Here is a 12,450-nt window from a genome sequence, read left to right as displayed (position 1 = left end):
CTCTTCCAATCCATCACATCCTGCCTACCATCCTATCACATCTCCTTACCACCCATCACAATCCTGCCCTCCCCAATCCCATCACATCCTGCCTTACCATCCCATCACATCCTCCCTACCATCCCATCACATCCTCCCTACCAATCCTATCACATCCTCCCTACCATCCTATCACATCCTGCCTTACCATCCATCACATCCTGCCCTACCATCCATCCAACATCTCCTCTACCATCCCATCACATCCTCCTACCTCATCAATCCTCCCCTACCATCCTATCACATCCTCCCCCTACCATCCTAATCCATATCCTGCTTACCATCCATACAATCTCCTACTCCCATCAATCCTCCTACATCCCATCACATCTCCCCTACCATCCCATCACTTCCTGCCCTACCATCATCCATCCTCTTACATCATCAATCGCCTTACTCCCATCACATCCTGCCCTACATCCCATACATCCTGCTTACATCCATCACATCCTCCCCTACCATCCCATCACATCCTGCCCTACCATCCCATCCATCCTGCTACCATCCCCATCAATCTGCCTTAACCATCCATCACATCCTCCCCTACCATCCCATCACATCCTGCCTTACCATCCTATCACATCCTCCCTACTCCATCCCATACATCCTGCCTTACCATCCCATCACATCCTGCTTACATCCTATCACATCCCCCTACCATCCCACACATCCTCTTACCATCCATCACATCCTGCTTACCATCCCATCACATCCTGCCTTACCATCCCATCACATCCTCCCTACCATCCCCACATCCTGCCTACCATCCTCACATCCCTCCCTCTACTACATCCCATACTCCTCCCCATCCATCATCTGCCTTACCATCCCATCACATCCTCCTACCATCCTCATCTGCTTACCATCCCATCACATCTCAGCCTACCATCCTATCACATCCTGCCTTACCATCCCATCATGTCCTCCTCCTCCTTTCCTCTCTCATCATCTCCATCCCTCTCTCCCCCATTAGAAACACAGCCCTCCACAGTGGCAGACACCCTATTTAGTTTGACAGTTGACCCCAATACCTCCCTCTTCCTATACAAACACTGAGAGCAACAACATATAGGCATGTAATCCACCCCAGCCCTCAACACACACACACACACACAAATAGAGTGATTGCTAAGGATAGAAATGGTTGAGTAAATAAATAAAACACACATTTACTCTTACAAAAACAACTACATTGCACATCCTCACAACACACAAGTCATCTTACTTAATGACAGTTAGCAAAAACCTCAATTTGTAGGATTTGGCAATTCACTATTTTCAAATGGGGGCCGGGAAAAGGAAAATTTTATGAATATAATATCTGGATTTATTGAGACTAATTATGTATTATATCATGCCTCTCTTCTCTCTCTCTCTCTCTCTCTCTCTCTCTCCTTCTCTCTCTCTCTCTCTCTCTCTCTCTCTCTCTCTCTTCTCCTCTCTCTCTCTCTCTCTCTCTCTCTCTCTCTCTCTCCCCGCCTCCCCTCTCTGCTCGCTTTCGCTCCTCTCTTCTCTCTCTATCTCTCTCTCTCTCTCCCCGCCCTCTCTCCCTCTCACGCTCGCTCGCGCTCTCTCTCTCCCTCTTTCTCTTTCAGATGACGACTCTGAGAGTGCCAACGGACTGCCATCCCTGACCCCCCCGGAGGCAATGGTTGTGGGCAGTGTCCCTTCAGATGGTGTGGCTCCATACAGGGAGGTGACTGAGAACGGGGTGAGTGCTCCYCTGGACTTTAGCACCACCACCTCCTCCTCTTCCTCATCAGAGGACCAGCAACCCATCAATCTGACTGACAGACTGCTGCCTGTGGGGAGCCCTGTTGGGATGCCCTACTCAGCTGACCCTACGAGGAAGTCCCCTGGGAAACCAGACTACGGCAACAAGGTAAGAACAGAAAATACATTTGAATATGGCGTGTTGGTGATAGCCACACCAGATGTTTTATTACAACTTGAATGCTGTTTTGTGTCCTTATCTGTGGCAATAGTAACAGTGTTTGTTTCTTTGTGGGTGTTTACAGTCTCCTCAGCACAGCTCCGGAAGCTATGACTCGTTGAAGACAGAACTGAGCATGAGTGCTGAGGACCTGACCTCTGGGCATGCTCAGATCATCGATGATGATGATGACGATCATGACGACCACGATGACAGTGACAAGATCACTGACGCTGAGGGAATGGACCCAGAGAGGCTGAAAGCATTTAATGTAAGAGTATCATCGCAGCTGTCACAACTAAATATATACTTCAAGAAATTGAAGAAATTGTCCTTTATGCAACACAATTTGTCTTCATGCAACCCAAATATCTACAAAGAAGTTAAGTTAGCACTTTTTCAAAATAATATAAATGTCAGAGGGAAAATGTTAAATGGCACTCCTCAACCTTAAGACCATTGTCATGTTATTGTGCATTTTAAATGTTTTTTTGCATTCACTATATCTTCTCATCTCTCCCCCCTCTTTATTTAATCTCGCTCCTTTTCTTTGCACCCTCTTTCATGCTCTACCTCCATGTTTACTCCCCCACTTCTGCTGTTGCTATTTTTGTCTGTTTACACATACCCCTCCCTCTTCCCCCTACTCTACACCCCCTCCTCCTCTCTCCCCTCTACACCTCCCATCATCTCGTCTCCCTTCTAAACCTATCTCCCCCCTCTCCTCCCTTATACACCCCATCCTCCTCTCTCTCCTCCCTTCCCCCCTCTATCTCTACCCTCTCAGATGTTTGTTCGTCTGTTTGTGGATGAGAACCTGGACCGCATGGTGCCCATCTCCAAGCAGCCCAAGGAGAAGATCCAGGCCATCATCGAGTCGTGCAGCCGACAGTTCCCTGAGTTCCAGGAGCGCTCCCGCAAGCGCATCCGCACCTACCTCAAGTCCTGCCGCCGTTTGAAGAAGGTTGGTTTTGAGGTAGGCACTGTTCCCCTCAGTATCCTCCCCATAGTCCCTAACCCCCCTCCCCCTATTTAGTACGAAGGGGGGTTGATTGTAGAGTGGACTTTATTAGTTGCCATATATGACAATGACTTCAAGTGAAATCCCAAGTTCAAGAACATTGGAAAACAGCAGCACACGAACATGCCCAGAGCATCACTTCTAGCTCAGAAGCCCCAAAAGGACAGSACGTCATGGCTGTGCTTCATAACAGACTTCAATCATTGTTAAAAAAAATAATCCTGAAACATTGGCCTATTCTACAAATAGAGCTGATGCTCCAGCCTGGTGTGTTCTCATACAGACGATCAGAGATACGCTGGTCCATTCTTTCCAAAAGCCTTACTATTCAAACTGGGAACTATAAGTGTGGAAGATGTGCTCAATGCAGTGGGGATTTTAGCATGTAAATCTTGATGGGGCAAACAAAATAAAACAATTGGGGATGCCCAATGCYTCCAAAGCCACTACACAACACTGAAACAATACATGAATTGCACTATAACGGTGACAAACTCTGCCCACAAACTGTTAGGGCCTACATAAAGCTGTCCTAACAGCAGAGTCCCAACAGCAGTCCCAACACCTTACCACTGTTACACCTGGCTATCTTGTCTGGCAGTGAAACAGTTCATTCAGCCTAATTTACTGCCTTTTAAAAAAACATAGCTGATATGGCTGACTTGCTTAAACAAATGTGGTTCCTACTGACAATTGAGATACACAAACTATGGCATAAGGGGACGACAAGCGGATAAGAGGCAATCCGTAATTTCGATTAAGACATTAATGAGCGAGCTAGGACGGACGTTGTCAATAAAACTATTTGTTCAACACTTTTGAAATGTACAGCTATAGAATTCAGAACATGGCCGTTCTTACAGTGTTCTCCCTGTACACCAAGTCAGAACCGTAGGATAAATAAAAGGGGGCATATAAGCAGACAATGAAAGCTCTTACAATATTTAATGATTACATTTCTCTAAAACAGGTTATAGGTTAGCTCGTTTTTCCCCAAATTCCCAGTTGTCTTGAACTCACTGAAGTCAGATTTCCCAGTTCCGAGTTAACAGTTGTTTTGAGCGTGGCAGAAATCATGCTGGATTGACAGCATGGCCAATGTTGAATGTTTATCATTTTAAGCTTGGAAAAGAGACCCTTAAACCCAGAATTAGGACCACACATCCTCTCCACTGAATAGCAGGCTAGTGATTGCTTTGCAATGCTTGCAGTTAGCCACGGATTACTTCCGAACCACTCATTGTTGAATTTGCGATTTCCAACTTGTGTAATGTTTATGTTCAATGGTCGATGAGCACGATACGTTTTATCTATAATTTCTCTTAATTATTTCTCTTCATATAACAAGGATTAAAAGGATTTGCCAGTAGATTGTTGACTTAATTCATGATGATGACTGCTAGCTAAGATTTAGAAAGTATGATGTTGATCATAAGTATGATCTTGATCGTAAGATCATTTAGAAAGTATGTCCAATCAAAGCTACTGTAGATATAACGTGATTTGACGTCATTTTATCTGTGGCCAATAACCTTGAGACTTCTTAGATGGGCACTTCTAATGTAACTATATGGCAGCACCCAATGGGCTTGAATTTTGGAGCTCTACCCTTAGATTTTGCTGTGACGTAGAGTCCCAAAGAATGACAGAACACTGAGCCAGTCACGGCGCAACTAGAGAACATTACCAACMCCTACGCTCCGTATTTTCCCCTGGCTGTCCCACCACCACAGAAAGCATTGAGCTAGGCTGAAACACCTGCATTTTGGAGCTGCTTACTCAAGAAAGCAAAAAAGAGACCATGTTTGTATGCAGCTTTATTAACTTAATGATTAAAGATTTTTTTTTTTTACATTGTTTGCAAAGTGATATGTGACACGTATTAATGCCAAAATAACATGCAAAGCCCACCCCCCAAACCCACCCCCCAAAATATATATATTATAGTTTTTKGGGGGGTTGGGTTTGCCTGTTTTGCATGTTATTTTGGCATTAATACGTGTATATATATTTTGGCATTAATACGTGTATATATATTTTCAGTTTGTTTTAGTTTTTTGTAGCTAAAAATGTGGTGCTCAAAACAGAATGACGTGTCACCACTGGTTCAATGTAACAACACTGCAACCTGTAAATACGTCCCACACCCTCTTACTGGCCGAAAGTTCTACTACAGACTGTGCATCAACTGTAACTCTAAGATGCTCTTGATTCTCTAATTTAGAAACATTTTGGAGTGCCGCAGTTTCCCAGTGTTCTTGAACTTGGAATTTCATTTGAAGGGGGTTGATTGTTTGTAGAGACTGGGATGGCCAGGATTTGTAGAAAGCTATCATTTTGTATCTGCCCATGTACAATTTCAAGTTTCATGAACATGCATAAATATACACTAAATTCACTCACACATGAATATTATACTGCACACCCTTAACACTATTGTCTGTGCTGTCAGACACGGCCCACACCCCCACACCTCACCTCTGCCATGGCTGAGAACATTCTCGCTGCTGCTTGTGAAAGTGAGACACGCAACGCTGCCAAGAGGATGCGACTAGATGTCTATCAAGGCCCTGTGAGTGTACATGTATTTGTCACGCCCTGACCTTAGTTCCTTTGTTATGTCTCTATTTTGGTTTGGTCAGGGCGTGAGTTGAGGTGGGCATTCTATGTTTTTGTTCTATGTTTTATATTTCTATGTGTTTGGCCAAGTGTGGTTCTCAATCAGAGGCAGCTGTCTATCGTTGTCTCTGATTGAGAACCATACTTAGGTAGCCTCATCCCACCTGTGTTTTGTGGGTAGTTGTTTCCTGTTTTGTGTTTGCACCTTTCAGAACTGTTTCAGTCGTTCTCTTTGTTATTTTTGTTATTTCAGTGTTCATTAAATAAATATGGACACGTACAACGCTGCACCTTGGTCCTCTCCTTCCAACAGCCGTTACAGTATTTGTGTGTTCACAGCATGTGTGTATTTGTTAATTAATGTTATTTTGGAGTGTGTTCATTTGTGTGTTTGTTTATCCATGACAGTAAATGAAGTCCATGTTCTTCTGTCGGTAACATCATTACCAGTATGTACATACAGTATGTAGCTACAGTAGATTCAAATACTGTATATCTTGCTAAAAATGTACATGTTCTTATTACTATGTGATTTTTCCAATAAGTACAGTGTAATAACTATTGTAGCTACTCCTGTAGGAGGAACCTGCTACTGCTGATAAGAACGGCTCCAGGGACCCAGCCTCAGTTGCCCCCTCAGGCTTCTCCCTGGCTGCCTCAGCCTACTCCCAGTCCCAGGACCCAGCATACACCAACGGCACCAACAGGGGCCTCAACTACAGCTTCCGCAGTTACGGAGCAATGAGCAACAACCTGCCGACCACTGGTGCCACCACCACACAGACCAATGGTAATTAGCTTCTACCTAAGTCCTAGACTGAGATTCAGTTAGAATGTGTTTTTGTACTGTATGTACCTCTATCTATATTAGTGTGATTATTGATTGCCTATATTGTATATCAATAATGTAACATTTTATRTAGGCCTTCTGTATATAAATAATCGGTAACACTTTATTTGGATAGTCCATCTGAAGATGCTCAACAGGGTATCGACAGACTATCAGTCATTTTTTAACGAACTATCTACTAGCCTAACCTTAACCCTTATGCTAACCCTAAACTTAACCCTTACCCTAACCCTAGCCCTAACTCTAACTTTAACCCTTACCCTAATGTTTTTCTCAACCTTACCCTAACCCTAACCTTAGGAAGCAGTTGCTTAGCAACAGCTAGTTTGTTGACAGTATGAGCATCTACAGATGGACTAATCTAATAAATTGTGACCCAGTAATCTTGTGCTTTATTTACTTTATGGGGTTATCACACTTAAAGTACACTATCATTTCTCTCTCCAGGTCCCACTGATCTCAGTATGAAGTCTGTGGCTCCCACATCCTCTTCCTCCAGTTCTAACAGTCACAGTGGTCAGGGTGGAGGTGGGGGAGGTGCCTCGGCTCAGCTCAGCCCCCCTGAGGTCACAGCGGTGAGGCAGCTCATCGCCGGGTACCGAGAGTCTGCTGCCTTCCTGCTCCGATCTGCAGACGAGCTGGAGAACCTGATCCTGCAGCAGAACTGAACCATAACCAGGCCAGACCGGACGAACTATGCCGTGCCAAGACCCGTCTCCCCAGGCTGTCTGTCTGTACTATCACCCTCAGTCAAACACATTCAGACAGACAGACACTTAAGAGTTTAACTGAGTAAAGTGTCAAAGTAAAAACTAGGAGTCAAACTACATCGCGCAATTGGGCCATGTAGATAGTAGATATATGGTCACAGGAACACAAACAATTTACAGAAATATAAAATCCATACATTCACACTAATCTTAGTGCCCAGTTAGCTTTTACATTCCCATAACAAACCTACTCCTCACCCACTTAATTTATACCCCCAGAAACACCGCCAAGTCACCTCCTTCCACGGATTTTCTTTCTAAACTGAGGAGGTATTTGTCAAACATGAATTGCTGCTTCAGATTTGGCATTATGCCACTGCTCTGTTAACCTCAACATTAGTTTTTAAAGTTTGAAGGTTTAGGTATGCAAAGTGTGATCATAGAAAAGGGGGATGTTAAACCTGTAGGGTAAAGTACTGTAATGTGTCCAAACCTACAGGCTTTGGATTGCAGGCAAAAGGTTAATGCTTCTGGGAAAAGTGTGTAACAGGGTGCAACATGGAAGATAATCAGTAAATGCAAGCCAATTTCCACATACTCAGTCTTTTTGTGGGACTTTGTGCAAAGGGAGGTCTTCTTAGCGTACCTCTACCTCCTCCTCATGCTTTTAGTCTCAGCATGATGAGCTAACATGTAAAACATTCCCCAGAGATAGCAGATTTACCACAAACATCCCATAATATTTTGTAAGGCTCCGCTGGGAGCAGTAACGTAATTTGTCAATCAGGAATGCTGTGTAAAAAGAAASTATGTCTCATGGCAGCACTGTAGCTTCATTGTTGTCTGTTCTGAAAGATGCTCTTCTTTATCTGGAACCTCATAACTGAGGCCTTTCATTGACTGGCACCAATCAGACAGATGTGAATAGGACAGAGGACCTGATATACAATGATAGTAGACTTGAGGTCAAATAACCTTTGTTAAGTCATTTGAGATTATTTCAGAGACTAACAGTTTGTGTTGGTTTAAGTCAGTCAGATATGAACAGCATATGGTTGTGTCATAAACTTTGTCTCGTGAACGTCACATGTTCGTCTCATGGAAATGTATGGTGAATGCATTGTGCTCCTTGTAACAGATGTTGGTYTGCTATAGAAAACGATTTCCCTCAAAATCCCACCATATTCTCTCCACCTCAACTCCTTTTTCTTACCGGTCTTTGCATTTCTCATTAGCAGAAATTATGACATAAAACACACTGTTTAAAAAAGAAGCAAAAGACAATCTTGATCATGTGTGATGGCATCACAGTTTACTCAACAGTTCCTTGCTATGGTGTGGGTACTGTATGTGAGAGCAGCACAGAGTACTGTAGCCGTAACATCCTCTATCAACATACTTTGACAGGCCAGTCATTTGAGCACTCTGTCCTAAGTGGTCGTTTTATTGTTGGTAAACGTTGGCATTATTTCTGTTTGTTGTGTAAGTGAAGTGGAGTTGCCCTTTCAAAGCTCTTTAGTAAAAAAAATTGCTCGGTACACTTAAACATTCCAAACAAAGACTAAATATTATTTTAAGTAGTCAACCTGGTCAGCACCTTAAACAGTGCATTAGGAAAGTATTCGGACCCCTTGACTTTTCCACATTTTGTTGCGTTACAGCCTTATTCTAAAATTGATTACATCGTTTCCCCCCCTCAATCTACACTCAATACCTCATAATGGCAAAGTAAAAAACATTTAATTTATTACATATTAAAAACTGAAATATACATTTACATAAGTATTCAGACCCTTTACTCAGTACTTTGTTGAAACACCTTTGGCAGCGATTACAGCCTCAAGTCTTCTTGGGTATGACGCTACAAGCTTGGCACACCTATATTTGGGGAGTTTCTCCCATTCTTCTCTGCAGATCCTCTCAAGCTCGGTCAGGTTGGATGGGGAGCGTTGTTGCACAGCTTTTTTCAGGTCTCTCCAGAGATGTTCAATCGGGTTCAAGTCCGGGCTCTGGCCACTCAAGGACATTCAGAGACTTGTCTCGAAGCCACTCCTGTGTTGTCTTGGCTGTGTGCTGAAGGTCGTTGTCCTGTTGGAACGTGAAACGTCGCCCCAGTCTGAGGTCCTGAGCGTTCTGGAGCAGGTTTTCATCAAGGATCTCTCTGTAATTTTCTCTGTTTATATTTCCTTCGATCCTGACTAGTCTCCCAGTCCCTGCCGCTGAAAAACATCTCCACAGCATCATGCTGCCACYACCATGCTTCACCGGAGGGATTGTGCCAGGTTTCATCCAGATGTGACGCTTGGAATACAGGCCAAAGAGTTAAATCTAGGTTTCATCAGACCAGAGAATCTTGTTTCCAATGGTCAGAGTCCTTTAGGTGCCTTTTGGCAAACTCCAAGTGGGCTGTCATGTGCCTTTTATTGAGGAGTGGTTACCATAAAGGCTTGATTGGTGGAGTGTTGCAGAGATGGATTTCCTTCTGGAAGGTTCTCCCATCTCCACAGAGGAACTCTGGAGCTCTGTCAGAGTGACCATCGAGTTCTTGGTCACCTACCTGACCAAGGCCTTTCTCCCCCGATTGCTCAGTTTGGCTGGGCGGCCAGCTCTAGGAAGAGTCTTGGTGGTTTCAAACTTCTTCCATTTAAGAATGATGGAGGCCACTGTGTTCTTGGGGACCTTCAATGCTGTAAAAAAAATGTTGGTACCCTTCCCCAGATCTGTGCCTCGACACAATCCTGTCTCGGAGCTTTACAGACAATTCCTTCGACCTCATGGCTTTGTTTTTGCTCTGACATGCACTGTCAACTGTGGGACCTTATACAGACAGGTGTGTGCCTTTCCAAATCATGTCCAATCAATTGAATTTACCACAGGTGGACTCCAATCAAGTTGTAGAAACATCTCAAGGATGATCAATGGAAACAGGATACACCTGAGCTCAATTTCTAGTCTCATAGCAAAGGGTCTGAATACTTATGTAAATATATATATTTTTTTTTTTATGTGCTAAAATGTCAAAATACCTGTTTTCGCTTTGTCATTATATAGTATTATGTGTAGACTGATGAGGAACATGTTTTATTTAATCAATTTTAGAATAAGGCTGTAACGTAACAAAATGTGGAAAAAGGGAAAGAGTATGAATACTTTCCGAATGTACTGTAGATTTGTCAGATAATTCATATAAGAGAGGAATACATTTCAGTGTAATTAATAATAAATGATGTCAGCAGCACATATCTACTACATTGCTGTGATGATGATCATTCCAAGAACAGGTCAGTCTAAAATGACATACACAAAATAATCTGTAATTTATTTATGGTCACCATCCATGACAAAATTTGACTTCTTTATCATATTTCAAATGTATAATCTATTGCAAGTTTGGAAGCACTTTACAGCTCAGGATAAAATTACATGGTATATATTTGTAACCGGACATTGTTACAGAACAATCATACTTGATTCACATATTCAATTTACATATTTAAGATACTCATGCCTCACAATGGGTTGATCATGGTGTTCTATGATGAGAGCTGATCTGAGTGTGTGTTTAACTTTTTAGTTTGGATGTCTGTATTGATTTAAATGTACATGATTTTTGTCCACTAAACTGATCATCTTATGGATAACTTATTGTGGAAATCATTATTAAAATGCACAATATTGGGTTTTAAAGTACATGGCAAGGCTCATGCAAGAATCAGCCAATCTCACAGTCTTAACTAAATAACTTCAATCTGAATTTTTACTAGCAACACAAGAAAAGACTGTTTTAAAAGAGAAGTATATTTTGCACGCATCAGACTTCAGACATTTTATTTTAGCTAGACTAGTCAGGCTTTAGAAACTGTTATTTTGAAAAATCATGGGGGCTCAGGCATGTGTACACATTTGAATGCATTTAAAAAGTTAATTTGAATAGACTCATTTGGATTAATCAACTTGATAGCACCTTTTTTCCAAAGAGTGTAGGTATAGCTATCTAGAACATACTGTACGAGAATCCTTTGAAGAATAATTTGTGGTTCCAGGGTAGAACCCGGGTTCTATGTAGAACCTTTTCCCCAGAGGTTTCTACATGGAACCCCAAAAAGTTCTACCTGGAATCAAAAAAGTTTCTCCTATGGGGACAGCCGAAGAACCATTTTAGAACCCTTTTTTCTAAGAGTGTACCCGCTGGGGGACACACTGGCTGAATCAATGTTGTTTCCATGTCATTTCAATGAAATTACGTTKAACCAACGTGGAATAGACGTTGAATTGACATCTGTGCCCAGTGGGTAGGGCTCTGTCCTGATACACTCAAATGTCTTCCATGTCTCCTTCACCTTGCCCCTATTTTACTTTTGGCCAGCCATAAGCTCCAACAGCCATCAGTAAACTGCCATCTACACTTAAATTTACATTTTAGTGATTTAGCAGACGCTCTTATCCAGAACGACTTACAATTAGTGCATTCATCTTAAGATAGCTAGGTTAGACAACAACATATCACAATGCAGATACACATTATGTTATTGATGCTGGGTTGATCTAAATTCACGTTTCTAACGCATCACTTTTCTTTGTGTGTCCAGAAAAGGGTCTCTTCTTAATTTGTCTTAAGACTACAAGCTACATTTCATGTGTGTGCTGCAGTTACTGTGACCAATGAAACGCAACCATTTGTAGACATATTTTATTCCAGTGGATTTCTCGTTGCATTGGCAGGACAATTTAATGTATAGATGTTTTATAAAAATGTAGCGTAAAAGCCCTAGTAACTTGTGGATTGCTGATGTGGTCAGATATATGTATAGCTGTACAAAAGGTTGTAAAAGAAACATTTTAAACCTAAATAATTTTTCTGTGGTGTACAGCACGGTTCCAGAAAATGTATGTGGTTTCAAGTTCAACCCTTGCCTGTTTTAACAGTTGGTGGTGCTCTGTAAAACTTCTATTGTTCTTGATATTATTTTACTTGTTACTTCTCTTGCATTGGCCAGAGACTGTAGTTCTGTGCAGGGGGTTGTAATGTACTGTATACCAATGTGAAGCTTTGTATTTTTTCTTTCTGTTTTTTTGGACTCAGTGAAAGTGTGATGTTTACATGTACAGATTTTTCCAAATACTTTACATTTTTGTCCATGATATTTTCTCACCTACCCTTCCTGTTTATATTTGCTCAGACATTTCTTTAGTGCATTATATCAAATGCAGACAGATGTGACTGCTTTGAAAGGTGGTCAGATGACATTCACATGGTCGAAGTGAGGCTAGACTAAGA

At 42.2% G+C, this 12,450-nt stretch overlaps 1 protein-coding gene across 1 annotated transcript in view; it reads left to right on the top strand.

The window, feature by feature from the left end:
* The window catches only part of LOC111966653 (nucleolar protein 4-like), a 45,415-nt gene extending 33,472 nt beyond the window's left edge, over window positions 1-11,943 (top strand). The window contains exons 6-11 of the mRNA XM_023991508.2: window positions 1,635-1,921; window positions 2,058-2,243; window positions 2,760-2,948; window positions 5,446-5,565; window positions 6,192-6,402; window positions 6,910-11,943. Of these exons, the coding sequence (XP_023847276.1) occupies window positions 1,635-1,921; window positions 2,058-2,243; window positions 2,760-2,948; window positions 5,446-5,565; window positions 6,192-6,402; window positions 6,910-7,130 (1,214 nt within the window). The 3' untranslated portion in view covers window positions 7,131-11,943. The remainder of the gene's footprint in view (window positions 1-1,634; window positions 1,922-2,057; window positions 2,244-2,759; window positions 2,949-5,445; window positions 5,566-6,191; window positions 6,403-6,909) is intronic.
* The last annotated feature ends 507 nt before the right edge of the window (window positions 11,944-12,450 follow it).

The sequence above is a fragment of the Salvelinus sp. IW2-2015 genome, linkage group LG7 (genome assembly GCF_002910315.2).
Source record: "Salvelinus sp. IW2-2015 linkage group LG7, ASM291031v2, whole genome shotgun sequence".
NCBI classification, from domain to species: domain Eukaryota; kingdom Metazoa; phylum Chordata; class Actinopteri; order Salmoniformes; family Salmonidae; genus Salvelinus; species Salvelinus sp. IW2-2015.
The sequence above is the reverse complement of the archived record's forward strand: the minus strand, read 5'-3'. Positions and strand labels throughout refer to the sequence as shown.